At 35.9% G+C, this 25,957-nt stretch overlaps 1 protein-coding gene across 8 annotated transcripts in view; it reads left to right on the top strand.

Annotated features, from left to right (window-relative positions):
* cadpsa (Ca2+-dependent activator protein for secretion a) overlaps positions 1 to 25,957 on the top strand; it is a 151,228-nt gene that overhangs the window by 90,296 nt on the left and 34,975 nt on the right. For 2 of the 8 annotated variants that reach the window (XM_077203229.1, XM_077203231.1), the window contains exons 12-19: positions 2,368 to 2,580; positions 9,507 to 9,643; positions 9,758 to 9,945; positions 10,877 to 11,044; positions 14,063 to 14,164; positions 15,641 to 15,704; positions 15,866 to 15,989; positions 21,489 to 21,521. In XM_077203229.1, coding sequence (XP_077059344.1) covers positions 2,368 to 2,580; positions 9,507 to 9,643; positions 9,758 to 9,945; positions 10,877 to 11,044; positions 14,063 to 14,164; positions 15,641 to 15,704; positions 15,866 to 15,989; positions 21,489 to 21,521 — 1,029 coding nt within the window. Of the gene's footprint in view, positions 1 to 2,367; positions 2,581 to 9,506; positions 9,644 to 9,757; positions 9,946 to 10,876; positions 11,045 to 14,062; positions 14,165 to 15,640; positions 15,705 to 15,865; positions 15,990 to 18,200; positions 18,270 to 21,488; positions 21,522 to 25,957 lie in introns of all 8 variants that reach the window. The other 6 variants (XM_077203230.1, XM_077203233.1, XM_077203234.1 and 3 more) reach the window with 4 other exon arrangements.

Raw genomic sequence — 25,957 nt, forward strand, 5'->3', positions numbered from 1 at the left:
CATAATTATAATCCATAACACACTGGTTTGTAGTGCAACTAGTTTGACTGTTTACCGCACATTGTTATTCTTCTAGTTATTTCCCTATAGCGGCTAATGAATCGGAAGTCTTTCACATTCACAGAAAATAGCTTATTTCCACATAGCAAAATAAGCTGGATAGAAGAACCTGTTAGACCAGCAGGTGGCATGTGTTTCTAGGATCTTTACACATCTATTCCTAAGGAAAAGATGACTCATTTTATTAGTGTTAAACAAACACAGGTAATTAACTAGTTAGGATCAATTATCTTTCATTGAAACCTTCTGTGTCCTTGCATAAAACATTATGCACAGTGTACACGGGTTATGAAAAGCTGAATCTAATATTGATCTTTATTGTGTAGAGTGAAGCTTGTACTGTTTTATCATTTTGATGCTGTCTGATATTTTGATAGTTAAAGCATAATCAGCACTGTGTACTGAATACTGTCACATAATGGTATACATTATAACAATTATCAAACAGTATATGTTAATTTAAGTCAATTACTCTGTAAAGCATGTTTTGTGAGGTAACCAAAACATTTTATTCAGGTGGCCATGTCTATAGCAAATGATAAATCATGTAAAATATATTTTTTAATATGACTGAATCAAGCTTACTATATTAGGTTAAACCAATCACATTAATTAGTTTGGTTTTATAATAAGATTTTAAACAATATTAAAGTATTGTCCGTCATGCAACTAATAATTAACATAATTTTGTACAGCAAGCTTGATTAATAATTATAATAATTATAATAATTAATATTATTATAAACTTGGGGAATATTTATTCATCTTGATTAATAAATATATCATTTTGATTTATTTTAGCTTATAAATATACAATTATACACTGTTAGTTCATTCCAGTTCATAATGCATTAACATTAATGTCAAGTAAAATATAGTTTTTAATGATTTCTTACTACATTAGGTTGCAGATTTCTATTTGTTAATATGCAACTAATAATTAGCAATTTTTTTTTTAGCATTTAATCAAATATGTTAATGTAATTTATTATTATTGTTGGTAATAACTTATAATTGATATAATTATTTTGATTAATATTTATTCATCTTGATTAATAAATATATAATTTTGATTAATTTAGCTGTTAATAACATGTTATAAATAAATAAATTAATATCAGTTTATAAATATGCTATATGATTTTTAAACATTAATATTAGTTAAAGTATTGGCTGGTATGCAACTAATAATTAACAATATTTTTTACAGTATTTATTCATCTTGATTAATAATAATTCATATGATTATAATCTTGATGAATATTTATTAATCAAGATGAATAAATACAATCTTGATTAATTTTATCTTATAAATATACCATTATTCACTGTTAGTTAATCTTAGTCGATAATGCATTAACATTAATGTCAAATATTTACTTGTATTATATGTGTTGCTCCCAAATTGGAAACCTAGGTTCAAATTCGGCCTGTTCTACATCCACAGTAAACAGTAAATGTATTATTATATGTAGAATATAACTTTAGCCAAAATTAGTTAAGTGAAAAGAATTGTTAGCTCAACTCCTGCAACAGAACTGCATAACTTGACAGTGCCTCTGTTTTCACACTTAAAGGGATAGTTCACCCAAAAATGAAAATTCTGCCAGTATTGACTCACCCTCATGTTGTTCCAACTCTGTAAGACCTTCGTTCATCTTCGGAACACGAATTAAGATATTTTTGATGAAATCTGAGAGCTGGATCACTCCTCCATAGGCTTCGTCAGGGATTGAACTTGCAGGCCCCGAAAAGTTTTTAAAGACATTGTTAAAATAGTCCAAGTGACTACAGTGGCTCAATCTTAAGCTTCTGTTGTTGTACGTCACACGCATCACACACATGACCAGCGTCGACCAATAGTGAGCCTACGTGTGACATAGCTCTACCCAATCACACTACTTTAACTGACTAGAGGCCCACAGAGAAATGAATAGTTGAAATAAAGTCGTTATTTTTGTTTGTTTTTGTGCACAAAAAGTATTCTCGTCGCTTGATAAATTTAAGATTGAGCCACTGTAGTCACTTGGACTATTTTAACGATGTCTTTAATAACTTTTCGAGGCCAGCAAGTTTCAATCCCTGAAGAAGCCTATGGACTAGTATGGAGGAGTGATCCAGCTCTCAGATTTCATCGAAAATATCTTAATTCGTGTTCCGAAGATGAACGAAGGTCTTACGGGGTTGGAACAACATGAGTAAATACTGACAGAATTTTCATTTTTGGGTGAGCCATCCCTTTAAAGTGCACTTTTGATTATTTCATTCCGTTTAAAGTATAACTGATGAACACTATGTTGAATCCAGGTCTGGATGGAGGTCGGACGTTCTTCAACGCTGTGAAGGAGGGAGACACTGTGATCTTCGCCAGTGATGATGAGCAAGATCGAATCCTGTGGGTTCAGGCCATGTATCGCGCCACGGGCCAGTCCCACAAACCCATCCCCCCAACCCAGGTGCAGAAACTCAACGCCAAAGGAGGGACAGCACCTCAGCTTGATGCTCCCATCTCTCAGTTCTGTACGTATGAATATGCAGACTCTACGGATACACACACGCTGACTGCAGGCACACACACACATACAGGTATAATGACACTCTACATAGCAGTCACACACACTTTCTTTAGCATGGGTTGAATAAGTTCCTGCACAATGCTGATGTTTTTGGAGGATGTTTCACTCTGCTGCTCATTAATGTCGTCTGAGTGTAATCTCAACAGTGTACACCTCCTGAGCAGAGTAACTACTCTCTGTACTGGTGTTGTGAAAAGGGAGAAAAATCTCACTCTCTGTTTTCATCCGCACCGCTTGATTCTGTCAGAAATCCTTCGTCTTGCATCCCACTTACATTTCGTCATTACATTATTCTTTGTTATGGTTCATTTTAATCAGCCATCTTTGTGTTTATTTTTGCTCTTTTTATTTATTTATTTTATATTTAATTGTTTCTCTTTCTTTCTTCACTTTTCTTTCACTGCATTTTGCTTTCCTTTTTGCATTTTGAACTTTTTTTCTTACTTTTCTTTTGCATATTTGCCCTCTTTTGCTTGTGAATTTGATCTTTCTTTCTTTCTTTTGCTCTTTCTTTCACTTTCCTTTTACATATTTGCCCTCGTTCAGAAAGAAAAACAGAAAGAAAGATCAAATGTACAAATTTCTTGCTTTCCTTTTTCACTGTTCTTTTGCATATTTGCTCTTTGGCTTTTAAAGTACATTTGATCTTTCTTTCTTTCTTTCTTTCTTTCTTTCTTTTGCTGTTTTTTTGCATATTTGCCCTCATTCGCTTGTACATTTGATCGTTTTTAGTACCAATTTCTTTTTTTTTTATTTCGCTCTTTCTTTCACTCACTCTTCTTTTGGATATTTTCTCATTCAGAAATAAAAACAGAAAGAAAGATCACATGTACAGTACAAAATTCTTTCTTTATATCTTTCTTGCTTTCTTTTTTTGCTGTTCTTTTGCATATTTGCCCTCTTTCGCGTATACACTTGACTTTTCTTTCTTTCTTTCTTTCTTTTGCTGTTCTTTTGCATATTTGCCCTCTTTCGCGTGTATACTTGACCTTTCTTTCTTTCTTTCTGACAGAAAAAAGATCATATCATGCTTTTTCTCCCCTTTTCAGGTAATCATCTCTGTGTGTATGAATAAGTGTGTCAGATCGTCCTTCTCTCATGCTTTGCTCAGTGTACCCTGTGTATAGGGAATATTCTATCTCTCTCTCTCTCTCTCTCTCTCTCTCTCTCTCTCTCTCTCTCTCTCTGCTGCTTCATTCGAGTCTCTATATGTCACTCTGGTGTGTTCCCTCTTACCCTGCTCTCTCGTAGCCGGACTGAAGGGTAAGTGCTTCCCTGTAGCAGGCACAGATCAGATAAACCAACCCGGATTATCTGACACAAGTAATGTGCTAATCGCTATTCCTCTTCCAAAACTCACATTACTCCTCCTCTTCCTGTTTCCTTCCTCAAATCTCACTCCATTTTACTTCATTAGGTCTCAAAATCAAACGCACTTTTATTTAAAAAGACTAGACTGCATGTGCAATTTTCTTTCTGGATGTTTTGCTCGGAATAGCAGTCGCATATTTGCCTTCTCTCAACATGGCTTCATTGAGTCAACGGCTTCTCAAATCAAAGCAGAGTTTCACATAAAAAAGCACGTGCAAAATCAAATCCATCTGTTCCTTGTAAGCTAGTTTATTTTTGGATGAAATCCACAGCAGTTGCCTTTTATTTAACAATAAAGATTTCCGACCAAATGGAGAATTTGGTAAATTATATAATTATAATGATTTTCCCTATTGTAGTTGTTGATTTATTGCGCTAAATTAATTGTGTGAAACCACTGGCGTGCTCTGCACCCCTCAGCAGCTGGTAATTACCATGTTAAGAGTGACATGCTATGAATAAAACAGTGCATCTTCACCCTGATTATTTCTGGAAGCTATCAGTGGAATGTTACCAAATAACTACTTGCTAGTTCACACCAGCTTCTCTCATCTGTAGGAAGTCGTGCCACCAGAGTTTTCGTTGTTTTTTTCTCCTAACCTTACGACAGCGTCAAATTAAATTGTTGTGGTTGCAGTTTTAAATGTGGGGGATTAGGATGCAATCGGAAACATTGGCTGTTTGTTCTCAAATGGTCTCTAAAAGATTTTGTGTTGTCCTTGAAGCAGTGGACTCGCACAATTTATTAATTCTGTGATTTTCACGAATTTATTTTGAAAGACATGAGAGTTGGCAAATATGTAGCTTGAATATAGAAATGATGAGTAGATGAGTCTTTATTGAATGATAAACTGACACAAATTTGCCACAACTGCTACATCTAGACAAGCCCTTTTGCCACACATGTATACTGACACATTTAACAAATAGTGGCCCTTTTCACGTCTTAGTAGTGTTTCTGTTATGTTTGCCTGTAGAACTACTAACAGTTTCAGACTAACCGTTTCTTTCTTCCCCTGGAAAAATGGTAAAACTCCTTCTCTTGTCTGCTTGTTTGTTAAATCCATTCAAAGGGAGATTTAGGGGGAGACACAACCTAAAATCAGTGATACTTTGAGAATACAGAGGTCTTGTAATAATCATAATAATAATCATTATTTATTCTTTTTATCCATGGCTTCGAGGTATACAATTTGATAATATTAATAATAATAATAATAATACGTTAATGCACCAGTTGGTATTTTATTTTATTTTATTTTATTAGTTTTATTTTATACAATGATTTGGGTATTGTTTGTTTCATCCGACCAAGTTTCCATTAATAATAATAATAATAATAATAATAATAATGGAAACTTGGTCAGAAGGATGAAACAAACAATACCCAATTGTATAAAATAAAATAAATTAATAAAATAAAATAAAATACCAACTGGTGCATTAATGTATTATTATTAAATTATTATTTATTTATTTTATTTTGTATCCATGGCTTCGAGGTATATAATTTGATAATAATAATAATAATAATAATAATAATAATAATAATAATAATAATGATAATAAATTAATGCACCAGTTGGTATTTTATTTTATTTTATAAATTTTATTTTATAGAATGATTTGGGTATTGTTTGTTTCATCCGACCAAGTTTCCATTATTAATAATAATAATAATAATAATAATAATAATAATAATAATGGAAACTTGGTCAGAAGGATGAAACAAACAATACCCAAATCATTGTATAAAATAAAATAAATAAAATAAAATAAAATACCAACTGGTGCATTCATTTATTATTATTATTTATTTATTTATTTTATTTTTTATCCATGGCTTCGAGGTATATAATTTGATAATAATAATAATAATAATAATAATAATAATAATAATAATAATAATAACAATAATAATAATAATAAATTAATGCACCAGTTGGTACTTTATTTTGTTTTATTAATTGTATTGTATACAATGATTTGGGTATTGTTTGTTTAATAATAATAATTATTATTATTTTAACCATGTTCATGTTTAACCATGTATTTACACCCAGTGTAGAAAGCCTCAAGGTGTATCATTTAACAACAATGACAATAACTATAACAATAATAATAAATCAACATCATCATCATTAATATTATGATCTAGTATTTTTCATTGTTTTTATTATTATTAAGTATTATTTGTTTCTTCATTTTTTTTAATGAAGTTTTCATTATTTATTATTATTATTAATATTATTATTATTATTTAACTATGCATTACACCCAGTGTATAAAGCCTCAAGTTGCATCATTTAACAACATCAACAACAACAATACAGGCAATATAGGTTGGAACCTGACCTGCAACACAATCTCATGCCCCCAATAATTTCATAGAAATAAAAAAGTATTCTTAATAACAATGTTTCATATTTCAACTCATTCACTGCTTCATCATTCTAAAACAAAGAAAACAGTGATTGATGTTGGATGTCAGCCAGAGTCCAGGCTTTTCTAATCCAGTGTGATAAGGCCTGAAATAGCGTCGTGCTCTGAGAGAGGCTCACGTATGGACTTGTCTGCAGGCCTGATGAGGGTGGCCATATTGTTGGAAATCAAGTTCAGGAGCAGATTAAATTAGAAACCACTTAATAAAGTATGTCTCTGCTGTCACCCCTTTCTCCATCCCTTCTCTTCTTTTTCTCCCTCTGTCCATTACTCACTCACATAGAAATGCCTGTCCTGTCAGTTGGCCCCTTCAGCTCTTGTCAGCCAAGGGCCGAATCTCAGACTCCCAATCTGTCCATTGTGTGTGTTTGTACAGGCACACGCACAGAACCAAAAAAAAAAAAAAAAAAATACAAGCGCTAAATAGCCCCACATGCTCTGCTCTTCAGACTCTCCATGAGATAAGATCTATAAATGAAAAGAATCCATCAATCAGTGTCATTTCTCCTGTGCCCCGCTCGGACAGAGTCGACTAATGTCATTGTGTGTTACTGTCCAGAGACCTTCCCCTCAATTCCAGTGTCAAAGAGATATGACAAGCTCATATTAAGACAGGAGTGTGACACAACGTCACCTTTTTGACCTGTGGCTGATTTCAGTGGTTCATTTGGCTTCAACCTACGTGTTTGGATATCTTATAATGCCATGGACAGACAAAAATGCAACACAGATGGCAGGGGCGGATTTACCTCATATTGTGAAATTGGCTAAAGAAGTTTTTGGGCCCCCAAAACCCCTGCCACTGTCCTATGTAGTGTTTTATTCCATTATTAGAACGGCCGTATCCGAGGCTGTAAGTGCATCGCGTTATATTGAATAATGAAGTTTATTGTAGCTGTAGCTATGTGGGCGCACTCAGTATTTTTTTCTGTTATTTGATATTCTGTCAATCTCACGTTATAAAAAGATGAAGATTTATGCATAGGCTATTTAAGACAAAATTGTCTATGACTCGATGGCGAATGCTTACCTAAGATTTCTCTCCGCTCCTCGAATACATAAAACATTATATAGTGTTTCTTGAGTAAAGAAAACACTGTATTATTCAAACAATCAGTTCTTTATTTACCTTTGCATTGCAAACAAGCAGAGATAGTCCAAACTGTGTGTGACACTTCATTCACGACAGAGTGTTATGAGGTTTGACAGACAGTTTGAGGAGCCAATAGACTAATAGAGTTTTAAGGTTTGGCTCTTTTTTATACTTTTCATTGGTTAAATATTTGCAAACCCCACAGACAGACATAAAGGGTGACCTATAGTATAGATTTATAAAAAAAATATTTTAATTTATAAAGTAATTGTCTTGCAGTGTTTTAGCATTAGAACATTTTATTTCAGAAATAAGTATATTTTCAGATGCATATACTGTATATCATGCAAGGAAAATTACAACTTATCCTTTATTATACAGCTAAGCAATTATTCTTGGCAAGTCTTGTTCTTGATTTAACATGTAAACCAGCGACGCTCTGAAGGAGGTGTCTGTTGAATGGCTCAATCATACAGTGAAGCTCTAAAGCCCCTGGCAGAAACGGGGTATTAGAATAAGAATAGCCCCTGACCAGTGGCAGGATTAAGAAACGGCCCTGCTTATTTGTGCAGGCCCAGATGTAATACCTAAGCTTACCGACTGCAGAGGAAAGCGAAAATGTGTTGTTGAATTTATTTAGTCTCTTTAATGGACAATAGATGGTGAGGGTAGGGGGGTTTAGAGGCCCTGGGTTTCTTTAATTAGGGCTGCCCTGAGGGGGGGCAGAGGCCTGCGGACAGAGCAATGAATGGGGTGGGAGGGGAAAGCGTCAACCTAGAGTTGTTGTTTGCTTAGGAACACTGGTTCAGACAGTTCCTGCAGGATTACCAAGCCAAATGAGAAAAAAATACTTGGGGGAAATACAAGCCAATAATATAATGATGTTGGCATATAATTTGATCCGATTTGGCAGTTGAATCATTTATTAATTAAAAAGGTTAAATAATCCATCCCAATAGCTTGCTCTCGCAATGGATTTCGTATGCATTCGTATGGAATGAAAGGATAGGTATATACGCATGTAGAAACTGGATTTTACAAATATATTACATACAATCAATGCTTGAAATCAACAAGCAGCAATTCTGCCCTGTTGCTCTTACTTGACTAAAGTCAAAAGTTTTTGTTAATATTGCCTGATTGTCCTGTTAAACCACCAATCTCTCCTTTGTTTTACTTGATGTTTAGGGGTAAAATTAGATCAGTGTCAGTGTCCATCAAAAGTTCAGCAAACATGCAGAAGAAAAAATATATTTGAAAAAAATATAAGCCAAAATGTATTAAAATTGCTCAAAAAGTAGCATACTTATAATTGTTCACTTTATCATAATTGCCCACGGTAGTCCAGTAACTTGTAAACAGTTAATTATTTCCCTCTCAATATAAGGCTGTCAAAAAATGAAAAAAGTGTTAAAAAAGAGTTAAAATGATAATATTTTTTTTGTGTTGAAATGTGGAACTAAATATACCTTTTCCTTTTAAAATATATAATTACGTAATTAAGTAATATATAATTAAATATATAATGAATTGAGTATTTAAAGTAGCTCTTTATTACCATCCCTCATAGTCCAGTAACTTGTAAACAGATCACCGTTTCCCTCAGCAAGTAAATATATAGGCCTATATGGCTGGCGAAAGGTTTAAATAATTGTGATATCTTGTTGTTGTTGTTTTGTTTTAGAGTTAACACTAATAATATCAAATTTTCTTTGTGTTGAAAGATACCTCTAAACAATGAGCACCTGCTCTGACTTTGATTTTGCACTTCTAGCATTGCTTGTAATGCACCTTGGATTGACTTCACACTGTAATGCAAGTTGACAATGACACTTTTGAGCCTGATACCTGGCTCAGCTTAGAGATCTTCCTCTAAGGAGTGTGTGCTCCTGCGACATTGAGATGTGTATGCTTTGTAAAGCCTGTCTCTGTCTCCATACGTTAACATGCACACATACACACAGATGCAGACCGAGCACAGAAACATGGAATGGACGAATTCATCTCCGCTAACCCCTGCAATTTTGACCACTCTTCGCTGTTTGAGATAGTTCAGCGGTTGACACTGGACCACAGACTCAACGATTCATACTCCTGCTTGGTAACTGAGCTTTCAATTCAGTTTTATTCAGTTAGAGCTACAGCAGTCCTATTTGTATGATCATGTTTTACTTTTTTACACTACTAACCTTCCCCCTTTTGGGTCTTGCCACAGGGTTGGTTCAGTCCAGGCCAGGTGTTTGTGTTAGATGAGTACTGCGCCAGGTACGGTGTGCGGGGGTGTCACAGACACCTGTGTTACCTGAGTGACCTGCTGGAGAGGGCCGAGAAAGGCTCCATGATCGACCCCACACTACTCCACTACAGCTTTGCCTTCTGCGCCTCTCACGTGCACGGCAACAGGTAGCGCCGGTCTCACACTCTTTATCTATTTCTCACTCCTTTCTTAACACCCACTTCATTTCATTATCATTCATTCTCAAACCATTTATCTCTCATGTTCTCTCTCTGTCATTCATCCTACTCTCACCTGAAGTTCTGTCTATTCTCTCCCTCCTAAAATCACTCCATCGCTCTTCACCGTCCTGCCCTTTTATCTGTCTGTACATCCACTGTCTACACATGGGCAGAAACAGAGGTAACTTAAGAGCAAGAGCACAAACAATTTTTTTTGGGGGCTGCCAAAGTGTTTAATAGAAACCCCATCTCTTCTCGTCATAGCTTTGTGGTTGGTCACAGGTAATAATGCTTCTCTCCCAGAATCCCACAGTAGTTGCAATCCTTTTACAAAAAAGCTCAAGTTGCCTCATTGCCTGGTTCACAGGAGTCCTCAAAACTACCATTCTAACAAGATTTCACTGTGTGGTTATTTTATTTTTTAGTATTATTTCAATTATTTTTATTTGAGATACAGATATATTTACAATATATAAAACAAATATATAGTTCCATATTTCAAAATGTAAAACATAATTATTAAATATTTAATTATGTGATTTATTTATAAAAAAAATCAATTATTATGCAGAAATATATATATATGTATATATTTTCTTTAGCGAGTTACCGTTTTTATATTTTTTGCATTTGTTTTTATTATTATTTGCATGCATGATTCATGTTATTTCTCCTCTTCTTTTATTTCTCATGTACCCACACACCATCTTCTGATAACCTTTGTGAATGTGCACCTTTGTCAATGTGTGTGTGTGTGTGTGTGTGTGTGTGTGTGTGTGTGTGTGTGTGTGTGTGTGTGTGTGTGTGTGTGTGTGTGTGTGTGTGTGTCTGTGTGTGTGTGTGTATGTGTGTGTGTGTGTGTGTGTGGGATATGAAGCCAAAGAGTGATTGAGTTACTAAAATGGCCCGTGTCAGAGACCGAGCTGCTTAGTTCTCTGTTTCCCTCCCCCCCTGAGCCTTTGACCCCCTCTAAGAAAGAGAACAAAATCATGGAGGTCTGGAGAAAAAGGGAGTCTAAGTCGCAGGTGCTCACAGGCTCCAAAAGGTGAGAATGTAAATGCAACCCACTCTTTTGGGTGTGGATTAGCGTTAAGCCCCGCCCTCAACATGTGAAACTGGGGGATGGAAGTGAGGGAAGGGGGCAAATAAGTTATTTCTTATTTCCTCTGTGTATTAGAATATTTGTTCTATTGTGTGTCATTTTATTCATATTCTTTATTTGTGAAAGTACAAAGTTGCAGCTTTATATACAGTCTATTTTTTTTACATGTTATTGTATATTTATATATATATATATATATATGTATATGTGTGTGTATATATTTATATATATATGTGTGTGTGTGTGTGTGTGTGTGTGTGTGAGAGTATATGTATATATATATATATATATATATATAGTATTATTTTATAAATATAATTTTATCAAATTTCATAATTGGTTTAGTATTTATTGACTTTCTAGAAATAATTTTTTTAAGAAAAACGACTGGTCTCAGACTTTTGGACACCACCGTATGTGTGAATTTGTAACTGTCTGAGCAAGAGAGAAAAGTAAGGGTGAGGCAGGGAAACAGAATGTGATAGACATGTGTCGAACCAGTGAGATACATGCAGGGTAAATATTATATAGTGCCTTAAGGTCATGGCTGACAGGATGACAGGTCTCTCCATCTCTCTTTCCAAACTGTCCAAGGCCTCACTCCAGCCTGTCTGCTTGTGCCAAAACCTCACGTCCAGCCAACCACACTCTTTATTACTGACATGATCCACAACCTGAATCTCTTGGCATTGGATTCCTATTCTGATATATATTTGAAGCCAAATAATCTACAAGTGTTACAGATGGTGATGATGGACCTCTAATGTTGTTTGACAAGATACTACTGCATCATTATCATTTATCATTATCTGGATAACCATATTAGTCTCATAGCACACTATTATGAATATGCATGATATCATGTAGTGTTTTTAGAAGGATATGAAATGGCATAAATGCTCTTGTTCAACTGCTTATCACCATAGTACAGTAATTGTAATACAATGGCATTTTAGATATCTTGATATTGAATGATTGACATAATAATCTACCACAGTAGTCTAAAGTGCTTAAAAGAATATCAGGACATTACCATGGATAGTACATGTGCAATAATAATAATACCATGGTCCAATGTCAAAAAAACATGGTAATACTATTTTTTTTGTAAGTGGATAGAAGGATTTTTTTGTTGTTTATTGGTTTTTGTAGTTTTTTATTTAGTTTTTTAGTTTGTATTTGTGTTTTTTGTGTTTTTGTATTTTTTTAAAAGTTTTTTGTGGTAGCAGTATTGTTTTGTGTTTTGTTTTTCAGGTTGTATTTGTGTTTTTTTGTGTTGCGGTTTTGTATTTTGTTTTGTGTGTGTTTTTTTCTTAGTTTGTTTTGTAGTTTTGTTTTTGTGGTTTTATTTTCCTTTTTTGACACAGAGTTTTTTTCCTGCTGGTCCGTCTTTTATCAATCAGTTTTGTTGTGACACACAGCTAGAACAGAAACACACTCACAGCCGACGTATGTCACCTGCACGCAGTTTAACACACACACACACACACACACACACACACGCTCATGCAGAATGTTACCAAAGGGCCCGGCTCCTTATCGTTTGTGACATGGTAGACGGAAGGAGGGCTGTGAGCAGAGTGTATGTGACAGTGGAGGCGCGGGTCGCAGTGACAGCGGTTTGAGGAGCAGGAGACATGACACACTCCTCATCAGTCCACTTCCCATGTCAGCCCAGCGCACGCTGAAGGACAGCGGGGAAAAAGCAAGAGGGTGGGGGGCAGGGATTTCAGAGGGGACCACCACGGCTGTCACACCAGACAGGGTCCATCGCTCTGCGGGGGTGGGGGGTGATCGGTGACCGGGTCGCCTCTTCTTGTTCTCAAAAATACCTTAAAAGCTTCCGCTGTCGTATGCGTCAGCTAGATATGAGAGACAGTGAGAGGCGTACATGTCTCGTATGATTCTCAAATCTAGAGATAAATTGCATGAACATCAGCGTGGTAAAATAAGTGTTTTCATTTCAGTCTTTTGATGATTGGCATCATGATAATTTGGCTAATAAGTTTGAGAGTGGCACTGACGTATCAGGTGAACTGTTTCCCACAGCCTCTCTCTCTCCCTCTCTCTCTCTCTGTTATAGAGTCACAATAAGAAACCTGTGAGTGTGTATGTGGTAAGAGGTTGAAGACCTGAGTGCTGTTAGCTGTGGGCTGTGGTACTCCTCGCCAATGTCTTTATATGACCATGGACACGACAGGGAGGGGGACTGAGTTCAGGCCTTCTGAAAAGCCTATCCTGAGCAGGGGATGACACACAGATGCACATTTAGGCATACACACTAGGGATTGCACCCACTGACATCATCGTTTATTTGCACACACTACAGTACGTTGTTTAAGCATCTGGTTTACAATGCACAGTGGTTTTGCACATCTTACAGAATGATTCTGGGCAGTGATCACTTAAAAAATATACCCAAATGTCTCTTTTAAATATTTATTATTATTTTTTTGCTTGTTTTCTGTGGACAATAATAATTGCACTATGCAAATAGCACTATGGCTTAATTTACATACACATGGCACAGTGCTATTTCAGTTATAGTAGATAGTACAGGGTTAAACTAGATTGTTGGCGGTTGGTGAATAAGGTTTTTGCTCTCAAGTGCATGCAAAAGTGAAATAACTTGCACAAATGAACATGTATGCACATGCAAATACACCCAAATAAAAAGCTGGGGCTTTTTGAGAAATTTAAAATAGTCTTATTCTCTCTCTGTTTTTTTTTAAAATTATTATTACTGTAGTAATCTGTGTGGTTAATTAAAGAGTTGAGCAGCTTGAGCAGCATTTTCCTTAAATGGAAAATTATTTATAGTGCTAGTACAATATTCATGTGTCTGGCCTGTTCGTGATCCCTTCATGAGACCCAGTGTTAGTTTCTGTGACCCTTGTTATCCTAATGAGAGATGCAGTGGCATTCATTTCTGCTCGTGTGTGTGTGTGTGTGTTGCCTCAGGCCTGATGGAATCGGTACTGTCTCAGTAGAAGAGAAGGAACATTTCGAGGAGATCAAAGAACGACTGCGTGTGCTGCTGGAAAACCAGATCACACACTTCAGGTACATTACTGTCAGTCTACACAGCATCACAAAATACCACCTTATTAGCAGCTAGAGATAATAATGGAATATGTGGTGTGTGTGAATATGTATATATATATATATATATATATATATGTATATGTATACGTGTTTAATTTTCACAGTAGTGTGAAACTGCTAAATACATAAATGTTCTTGTAATGTAAATGTGAAACTGGCTGTGTGATGACTGGATATCTTGATTGTCAGAGTTCTTCCACAAAATTTCAAGAGACATTACTTGAGCCATCAAAATCTTGTTTTATTGACTGCAAAAATTAATTTTAATGTACTGATCACGAAACGGTGCAGATGAAGAGAAAAAGAACCAAAACAAAAGAAACTATAACTAATAAATGTGAAACCAGCAAATTACAGAATTCTTGGTTTCAGATGTTTGGGATTCCACACCAGAACTAACACGGCCTGTTATGAATGAGGTCCACTGGAGGCAAGCTGGTTAAGAACCCAAATGCAACTTTAATTCAAAACATAAAACAAGGGCATGGCAAGGCATGCAACTAAGAACAAGCACCTGGACAAAGACACAGGGCAAACATGAGGGCTTAAATACACAGACTAATTACAAGACAAGGAACACCTGTGAACAATAAGCAGATGATTAACCAATGGCAAGACACATGGCAGGATCACATGACAAACAGGGAATCACATGACAAGACAAGAACCAGAAACAAGAAACAAAACCCAAACCGTGACAGCCACAGACAATTAAGTCCTTTTAACGAAACAGAGCAAACCATTTTATGATAACAAGGGCAACATAGCTCTATAAACATAAACATATGAAATCACATTCACCATAAAGCAATAATGAAAATAAATTTAAACACACAAAAATGTACTTCCCCACATTCAAATTAACAAACGACCCAAATAAAGATTGTTTCAAAACCTACATTTCCTATAATTCCTAGCAAAATATATAAAGGACATCAGGAAATGCCCCGCCCTTTTAATAACAGGTCCTGAACCTCGGAACCATGGGAAGATACGCAATAATTCAAAACAAAATTAAATAAAAACATTTTAACCCCAATCTCTGTCTAATTGTTGTTTCATTCAATTACGTATGTGGATTCTAGAAACGCATTATCTTTAATGCATGCATAAAGAGACAACGCACCACCTCTAATAAAAATATTTGGGTAAATAACATAAGGAAACTAAATAAATAAACACAAATTAATAAACAAACAGACAATAAACATTAACCCCTCAAAGCAAACCAAATATCAATTTCTCCTAAAAAATAAAAAGGAGATAACTAGAAACATTCAAATGAAATATGTATTAAGTGTGGCCTAATCACATTGATGAAACTGGAAATTCTTATTTATTTCAAACAAATGTAAAATGGGAATATGTAACGTCTTATTTCTCAATGGTTCAAAGCAGTTTTAAACAACTGTCTGTTAAATTTTCTCTCTGAAGGTATTGCTTTCCATTTGGACGCCCAGAAGGAGCCTTAAAAGCCACGTTGTCTCTGCTTGAGAGGGTGTGGTGCCATTTTTATCTTTCGCTACGTTTTACACCAAATAAATGAAAAATGTTGTCATTTTGTATGTGTATGTATCGAAAAAGCGTATGCAACAAAGTAAAAACAGACGTAGAAGAAAAATCGTATCCATGCAATTGATTTGTAATTTGGTTTTGCAGGTCTTAATGAAGGACATTGTGACCCCTGTACCTCAGGACGAGGTGAAGGCAGTGATCCGTAAATGTCTGGAGCAGGCAGCTTTAGTGAACTACCAGCGTCTCTCAGAATATGCCAAGGTGGAAGGTAGGAAGCACATATTCCTGTTTAGCAGAGCGTCCTCTCTTTAATAGTGTAGTACTTGACATTTTCCTCTCTTAGTAGCAGTGCTTAACAACAGTGATGCTCAACTGATGCTTTTAATGTTGTCTTATCTCTACTAGTTCTGTGTTTTGTTGACTGAATGCTTGCGATACCACAACATAGATATGCTTGAATTCTTCTGAGAAACATGAGATAACTTTAGTATGTGGTTTGTTTGAGCACCTAGATAGTGGTAATGTTGTTGTTTTGGGTTTTATTTCAATGTTGTTGTTTTTTAAATAAATAAATAAATAGCTGAATTCTTTGAGAAATAGATGGAGTAAATTACAGTTTTCGATGATTTTAAAGTATTTTATAAATAGATTTTTTACAAATGTATTTTTTACAAATGCATTGTATTAATAATAATAATTATTATTATTATTATCATCAATGCATTATGATTATTATTTGTATTATTATTTTTCATTTTGATTAAATGTTTGTATGATTACATCCTGGTCTTTAGACCCATGCCTTGCTTTTTGAAGGTTTTAGGTTGTGTTGGTGCAGGTTTGTTTTAGCTGTTTCTAGTAGTATGTAAAAATGCATTCAATTCCCTCTCTCAAACCCTGGCCTCAGTGCCATATTGCTCTGCTCGATGGTTTCTCGCTGCCCTCTGTGGATGTTTGCCTCTATCCTGTGGTTTAGCTTTCAGGTCTAAAATTATTTTACAGCAAAAAAATATATACTTTTCCTTTCCAGCTCTTCATCACCTTTCCAGCTCCCCTGCTTCATATGTTGATTGCAGAATCACTGCCTTTTTACTAGTCTTTGTCTTTTTTCTCTTTCTCTCTTTCTCCTTCGCTCTTTCTCTCTTTCTGCTCCCTCCCTCTCTGCTTTTGCTCTTGTTTATTGGCTTTTCGTCTTAATTGGAGCCCTCTCTTGTTGAGCCAGTTTCAAGAAGCCAATATACAGTGCAAAGCTGGGATTGCCCACTCAAGCAACACACATTGTGTGTTGCAAGTGAGACGGTTTCTTTCATGGACATGGACAGCAAAACTGTGGCTCACACACATGTTGATAGGACTAATGCTTTAATTTGGTCTGGAATTTAATTTTCTCTAATTATTGTTCAGTGCCCGTCCATGTCGATGAAGAAATGTGACTGGGCACTGCAGATACTGAAGGAGAAGCCCTTAGTATCTGTTAGCCAGATGATGTCTGTGTTTTTCCCTATTGACCTTTTGATTGCTGAACACTAAACTGAATGTGACTTTTGTACTAACCTGAACTGACCAATAGTTTGCAACACATCCCCAAAATAAAGTCTTTTCCAGAGACCAATGTTTTAGCTGGAGTAACTTACGTGCAAGACTAACTAAACCAGAACTAAATGGTCACATTTTTTTCAAGCCAAAGCTATTTACAATCATTGTTTTTTATTTTTGAAAGAAGTCTCTTATGCTCACCAAGTATGCATTTATTAGTTTCAAAACACAAAACAAAAGTAAAAACTGTAATATTGTGAAATACTATTGAAGGATAATGTGACAGTAAAGACTTGAGTAATGATGCTGAAAATACATCACAGGAATACATTACGTTCTAAAATATATTAAAAATAAAAATTATATTCAAATAGAAAATAGTAATTTTAAATGTAAATGATATTTCACAATATTACTCTTTTTACTGTATTTTTCATAAAAAAATGCAGCATTGGTGAGCATACGATACTTCTTTAAAAATATTTAAAAATCTTAATCATTCCAAACTTTTGGGTAGTCACATATTGTTACAATATGATGTTTTGGACTCAATGTGAAGAAGTTTATAGAGATGCATTTTTTCATTCATCAAGTTTTTGTGCATACACTAAGTTTAAAATTCAGTCTTGGTCCTAGTATACAAAAGATAAAAGAACTGCCCAGAAATGAGAAATGGTCCAGAAACACTCAAATAATCACAAATTATGCTATTTTCTGGCTTGCTTTAGCTGACTGTAGAGAGCATTTTCTTCTAGCCTCACGCAGATCATATCAGATTGACTGATTTTAATAGTTGTTAGGCTTTTTATCAACCCTGCCAGGCAACTTTGCATGCAACTAGATTTGGTCAAAAGCCCCGTAGTGCACATGCAGCCGTTGTGCTTCTTTCTCTCTCTTTCTCCTCTGACCCCTTGCTCTTGCATGCCCCCATCCTCTTTTATAGGGAAAAAGAGAGAAATGTATGAGCATCCTGTCTTCTGTTTGGCGTCACAAGTGATGGATTTAACCATTCGTGAGTACCCTGCTTATCTGGAGACACTCCATCACTTCCGCCACCCCTCCTTTTTTCTTTTCTCTTTTTTTCTTTTTTTTTCGTTCTCAAGCACTTTTCACAAACAGTTGTTCCCTCACGCCCTGACCGGCACCATCCTCTTTTCTTGCTTGCAGTCTGCTTGCCTTTTTCTTTAAGTGTTTCGCTGGAATCTTAGGTTGAGTGATTCAGCCACAGGTCTTGCTGTCACTTTGATCAGACCATCCTGTCCAGCTGAGTCTGTGTGGCAGCCTTTCTTTCCGTTTTCTGCTTATTCTTTTTGTTTGTGACTTGAATGCATTTTTACTTTGCTTTTGTGTAAGTCACTCCTCCCCACCTTTGTCTTTTTTATCAACGTGTGCCAGGTTTACAGTCCTGGTCAGGTACAAGGTGAAGATAAATAATTCAAATAATCTCCAACCCAGGAACAAAACAAGGATTCTGACGCAGCTTTTGGAGTCATTGCGTTTCTTATCATGTTTTCGACCACGAGTGCTGTGTATGCTTTTGTCTGTTATCCACTCAAGCAGCTTATCACTGTGGGTCTTCACTGTTTTTCTGTTTGTGATTTGGTTTATTATTACTGTTTTGGGTCAAACTTGGTTTTAGACATGTTTCTGGTGCAAGATTGTAAAAGCAGGGGTGTAAAGTACTTGGATAATTGTACTATATTACTATACAGAAATGTCAATTTTATTGAATTACTAATAAAGATGAATGCACTCATACTTTGAAATGGTAAAAGGTCGAAAGTACATATTTCATAGGTCATGGTTTACATTTTTGCTCTTAAAAAACACAGAGTACACTGCTGTTCAAAAGTTTTGTGCCTTTATTATTTTATCAATATATAATAATAATAATAATAAACTATTCAAATAATGGTTTTCTATTTTATATATGCTTTAAAATGTAATTTTGTCTTGCGATGGTAAAGCTGAATTTTCATCAGTCATCATTACTCCAGATTTCAGTGTCACATGATCCTTCAGAAACCATTCTGATTTGCTGCTCGAGCAGCATTTCGTATTTTTATCAATGTTGACAATTTTGTGGAAAACCTTATGTATTTTCCCCATGATTCTTTAAATAGAAATGTCAAAAGAACAGCATTTATTTGAAAAATAATATTGTAACACTGTAAAAGTCTGTATTGTTACTTTTGAATACTTAACGCATCCGTCCTGAATGAAAATATTCATTTCTTTAAAAAAAAGTCTTACAGACCCTAAACTTTTAAATTATAATTTATGTTATTTCCATCATAGCAAGCTAACAAACTTATCAAATGATTTTACCTTTAATAGCCAACATAATTCATTTTTATGTGGTTATTCTTGTTTTTGAAGAGATGTCTCAACAGTCACCACAGAATAGTTTTTCAAAGCAATTTTTTTAGATAATGAATTTAGTTATAGCTGGCAATCACTGTGCAGACAACTGCTGCTGGAGTTAAAGTTTGAGAATTTAAGACATTTTGAAGATATTCATTTTATAGTTTACTTTAGACTTTTGTATTAAAAACTATAAAATTAGTTAAAGGTCCCATATTGTCAAAACTGAAATTTCCTGGCCTTTTTCATGATAACAGAGGTCTAGGGGCTATGTAACTACCATATAAGCTACAAAACAGTCCATCCACAGACAATATTACTATACTGCTATATATTACACCCTGCATAAAGTAGCTGTGCTTTTTCAGAAGCCATTGTGACTTCCGTATAAATGTAATGTCAGAACTACTCAGTCACCGCCTTCAGGCACCACCCTGAACACTGCCCACCGTCAGGAAACTACATCATTGCACAGGCTTCCGAACAACATTAATATAAGAGAACAGTGGCTAATGTTTATTTATTCAGAAACTCCACAGCAATTTAGTTCGACCTTAACCGTCTGTTCACATTTCACAAGTGCATAATCTGAAAGTTTTTAAACGGATATGCAACACTAACTCGTTGCTAAGTTGATGCTGGCATGTTGTTTTGTACCGTCTATGGTTGCCACAAACTTTGATAGGAAAACAAACAACGTATTTTAACAATGTCTTGTTTCCAACAGATATTCGAAGTTACAGACACCTGACCGGCCCTGTTGTTTTTATTGAGTTAAAGATGGCGAGATTGAGTTCACTCAGTCTCTGTGTCTTTTGTTTTGATAAAAGAAACTAATGTTTAGTGTAACTTAACGTACTTGCATGGGTAACGTTATTTCAAAAGTCTGAGTTTGTTTACAGACAGTTTAAATTAGCGGTAACCTTAAATCTGTGTGCAGCATTCCTGTAATGTTAATTATAAGACTCTTACAATAACGCAGAAAGTAAAAAAAACAAATAAACAACAACATTAATTACCATTCTGAAACCTTTTGTACGCGCATTTGAGGAGGTGGTTGTTTGTCTCCTGTCGTCGCCGATTCGGGGTCTGAGTCTGGCTCAAACATATAAGGCCGGAGAACATTTCCCTCAGCAATGTCCATCATTACAGGTGTTTTATTTACCTTACTTGTGAACAAAAGCAAGCCACAGCAGGCTACCACATACATGACCCTAGATACCTGTGGTTGGCCTGGTCGTGCGTCACTCATAAAACAACAGGCCAATCAGAAGAGATGCTAATGAATATTAATTAGAACGGCCAAAATCAACCTGTTCTTAGCAGAGCTTCTGAGAAAGGAGCTGTAAAAATATATTGGGATGGTTTTTTGTACTTATACCGCAAATATATATTCTTATGAACGTCAAAACCTAAAATAAAATTCCGGAAATGTGTACAATATGGGACCTTTGATGCCAAAGTTTAACATTAAAGTTAAATGTGGAAAACTTTCTTATGTTTTCTCCAAGTATGTTCTACATTTAGTAACAGTTAACAGCATTGATTTTTGAACCCAAATATAATTTCTCTGTACTTTTACACCCCTGTTGAAATGGTTTGTTTTCCCAAGGGAACGTGACCACTCTTGTAGAACCTCTTTCATGCAATCCCTCGTGGATTGACAGTGAACTACAGGTCTTTCGGGGTTAGACAGTCCTATCCTTAAATGCTTCTTTCTTTTTTCCTCTTTCCCTCTCCCTCTACTTCCCCATCAGATCGCACATCTGAAACAAAATAAAAAAGCTGACCCCTTCTTCCTTCTGTCTTTCCATTTCTTTCTCTCTTCTCCCCTCCCTCTTCCTTTTTTCTCTTTCTTTCTTTTTAGTAGAGAAATCTCAGAAGGATCAGAAGGATCCAGGTGACATCTTTTGTCTGACTTACTATTAAACCCATTTTTAAAATAGCCCCCCCCCCCATTCCCCAGTTCAAAACATAACCAACTTACAGCATTCGCATGGCAACATTTTCCGACATTAAGATAACCATGATAATGTTGTGACAAGGTTATGCCAATGTCTCCTTCAGTCTATACATTGCATCCAAATAAAGATGCATTTTCCATGAGCTGGTAAGAACTGTATGTATGCTTTACCAGTCTATGGAACATGCAGATTGAGTATTCCTTTAATTCTTACTTAAACGTCCAACAAATAATATAAAGCATCTTATTTGCCTGTATTATTTATGATTAAAGTGATACTCTTTCTGCACCAAGTGCGTGATTATCTAAACCCAGTAACACTTTTACTGTAAGATTAAATCCTTTAACATTAGCTAATGCATTAGATATCACATACTAACAATGAATAACATTTTTACATCATTTATTAGATTAATAATATATTTACTATATATTAAAAATATATTGTATATAAAAAATATATACTATATATAAAATATATATATATATATACATATACTACTATACAATACACTCTTATTCATTAGTAATTCATGTTTATTCAAATAACATTAAATTATAATATTATAACTTGTTAAATGTTAAAGTGTGTGTGTGTGTGTGTGTGTGTGTGTGTGTGTGTGTGTGTGTGTGTGTGTGTGTGTGTGTGTGTGTGTGTGTGTGTGTGTGTGTGTGTGTGTGTGTGTGTGTGTGTTAATTGTTTGATTTAACAATTGCATTAACTAATATTAAAAAATGTAAAGTGTTACAGAAAAATCTTTAATGTGTCAAATAGCAATACTGATGCATTGTTAATGATTTTTCAGTTCACATCATATTGCTGATTTTTCATTGGAGTGAATATATGGTGACATGAAAGTCATTGTGTGTTGGTTTCCAAAATCTTTACAAAAATATCAGAAAAACAAGTATATTTAATCTACAAACTACAGTATATGTTATGTATTGGTTTAGAAACCCTTAATTTCTAAAATGTCTTGAATTAGGAAAATCAGGTATTTCAAATGGTCTAAACCAAGATTATTCTTTGGATGTTTTTCAAACATAATAATAATCCAAATGTCAAAATGCTGATGCATTCTGTCCGTTGCTATTGAAGTACCTGATGTTGCACTATTGCATGACATTTCATCCCTGCATGGACAGTAAGCCTTTTTTTAAGTCTTCAGTCTTATTGAGGTGATTGAGATACAATTAGAAGAAAGGTCATAGGGTTAATTCACAATCAGGGGGTGTGTGCTTTGTGTTTAGCGATGAAAGCACTGTTGACTGAGAGGGGGGTGTGACTCTTCAAAATGATGTTAATTGTTTTGACATTCATCACACAGCAAATGACTTTGCTTCCTAGATCGTCTGTCTTTGTGTTCCACCATCAAAGTGCCACACATCATATAATGACATGCTTAAAGATCTCTAAAATTGACAGAGCACAAACAAATCTTTGTTCAAATCCAACAGCAGATAGACAAACAAAAATCACTTGGGTTGTCTAAAAAAATGTCTAAACACCCTCCAATATTGAAACGTTATGAGTTACAAAAGCATGGGAGTGATTATATAATTGGAGATAAATTGGGCATTTCAAAATATTAACAGAAATTATTTCCAGTATCTTATTGAAAACAACTTAAAATGTTTATAAATCAGTGCTTGCCAAACAGGTTACTTCCTTTTTTTTAAAGAAAAATTATTTTTTTGTAGTTTTGTTTGTCAAATTAGGCAATGTGTAGAAATAACATTGGTAACAGAATTGACAATTTTACACTTTTTAGCCAAAACTCCACTTGCTAGCATACATGCTAAGAGCACATGGCACTAATGAAATCATGATTGAAAGATTTTTAAAAAAACTACTGTGTGTCAGTGATGCATTCTGTTCCTTTTCGAGAGTGTTAACTCTACATTGCGTAGCTACGCTGCGGGAACTCCTCCCTTCTCCACTTTTGTTGAAATATTATGGGCTAACGCCAGCTTGGAACAGCTGGCCAATTGTCGCAAAGTATGCAAATACTGACAGGCTCGCGGGCAGTATAAAATGCAAGGGCGCGACAATTGCGCCAGAATCTCTTTTTTTCACGCTATCATCGTTGAAGTTCCACCTGAGGACTAGTTACCTTTTCTTGGCTAAGTTATCCGATGGCTAACCTTTGCAGGATTTGTGTGGGCCACATCGACCCGCCCAACACCTACGAGTACTGCGCCGCCTGCCTGGGCCTTGCCCACGCCGAGGAGGCCTTCTTGGACCCCACGTACGTGCACTGCGCCGACCTGGGTTTTTGCTATTACGGGGTCGAGGCCCACTGTCACCAGCGAGCCGCTGTATTTCAAAATACAACAAAACTGATGATCAAACTGAAAACCATCAATCTGCCATTTCATCAGCTGAATTAGTCTACTCCTACCTCAAATACAAAGTGAGTCTCTGAAAAAAATTGAATTATGTATTTAAAAGTTGCAGAATGGATTAATTTGGAGAATCCGAAATTGGCAGAGATAGGCAGGCAATGCAAAACAAAATCTTACATTGGGAAATAGTGGGGGGGACAAAACTTAGATTTTAAAATGTGGGGGGGTGGGCATGTCCCTCTGCGCTCACGTATAATGGCTCCTACGCGTATGGCTCCATCACTCCCTCTGGCCTCCTTGATGATGCCGTGGAGTCAGTTACAGAGCATTTCTCTGAGGGATAATTCAACACAGGTATTCTCTTCAGTCCAGACTAGAGGTCTGCACGGGCTTTAAACTGAAGCTGTGACTGAAATAGTGCGCGTGAATTACACATGCGCAAACAATTTTGTGAAATGATATTTGATATAATAAAAATTACAAAACGGTTTTGCGCATGTGCTCCCTCGCGCACTATTTCGGTCACAACACAGCAATCAGAGGAGGACGGTGGGGCTGAAACTGTGCACGTACTTTCTCTCTTGCGTGCTCATATTTACAACACGGCAAGCACACGACACGCAAACTAGCTATATGCATAGCCTATATCATTTTTCTTAATTATAAACCCGAACCCAAACCGACCTGTAACCCGTGAGTTTTTCGGGACCCATCGGGATCAGGTCGGGTTGCAGACCTCTAATCCAGACGCAGACCACCCCACGTCAGGCGTGGGTCCGTCAATGACTTTGCCTCAAAACATCCCGTTCTGAGAATGGAAGTGCACAGCCGCTATTTCGTGGTGCCCAAGAGGGATGGAGGACTCCGTCTGATAATGTACCCAAGACCAGTGTTGGGTAAGTTACTCAAAAAAAGTAATCCACTTCAAATGACCAATTACTACTTTAAAATTGTAATTTCATTACATTACTAATTACTGCATGTAAAAAGTAATCAGATGACTATTTACTTTAGTTTCAAGTTACTTTGAAAACCTATTAAAAATACAAGAATACACTACAAAGTAAAACTTAGTTCTTTCCGTAATTTAATATTGCAAACATCCCAAGTCTCCCGGAAGTTCCGGGAGTCTCCTGCATATTGATATCGGCTCCGTGATGCCCACAAATTAGTTAAAATCTCCTGGAATCTAGAGCGAGCGAGCAAGAGCGCATATGCAAGACAGAAGAGACTGCGCTCCAAACCATGTAGCGAGCGAGAGAGCGAGAGACTTTGCGTGTGTGCCTCATGAAGCACGTTCTCCAGTATTCATTAAAGCGCATACTCATTAACTGACGCAGCAGCCAAACTTGATCAGAAATGCATTTTACTAAATATTTTTTTATTAACAATACATTTGTAACACAAGTAACTTAATTTTATTGACATCAGTAACTGTAATCAAATGACATAACTTTTAAATGTAATGAGTTACATTACTGCGTTATCACGAAAAGTAATTAGAAAACAGTAATGCGTTATACCTAACTCTGCCCAAGACCCATCAACCGAGCACTTCACTAGCGCATGTTCAGGAGGAAGGACCCCCCTTAACATGAGCTCACTCGTCGAGGTCTGTCGCCTCTTCATGGGCCAAATAGGCGCGTCTTAGGGTTGTATGTTTTGCAACCAGCTGATCTTCACAGAACAGTTCTTTCGATGAGTGATTATCCTCAATTATCTCCTAGTCTTGAGTCTTGACTACAGGTTTGCGCAGTCATTGCTGCTACGGCCACTGACGCTGTGATACTGATATGTGTTTATGCTGTTATGTTGCCCTGTATCCTTCAGTGCATCTGGCTGATCTAACTGCGTATATTCACAGTTGTCGTCGCTGACGCTGTGCTTATGTACATAGAAGGGAGGAAGTGGAGAAGGGCAGAGTTCCCACAGCGTAGCTACGAAATTTTTTGTTCCCGTCTCTGAGTGATTATCCTCAATTATCTCCTAGTCTTGAGTCTTGACTACAGGTTTGCGCAGTCATTGCT

Source organism: Siphateles boraxobius, unplaced genomic scaffold, assembly GCF_051911475.1.
Source record: "Siphateles boraxobius isolate OS27281-9 unplaced genomic scaffold, OSU_SipBor_1 5, whole genome shotgun sequence".
NCBI classification, from domain to species: domain Eukaryota; kingdom Metazoa; phylum Chordata; class Actinopteri; order Cypriniformes; family Leuciscidae; genus Siphateles; species Siphateles boraxobius.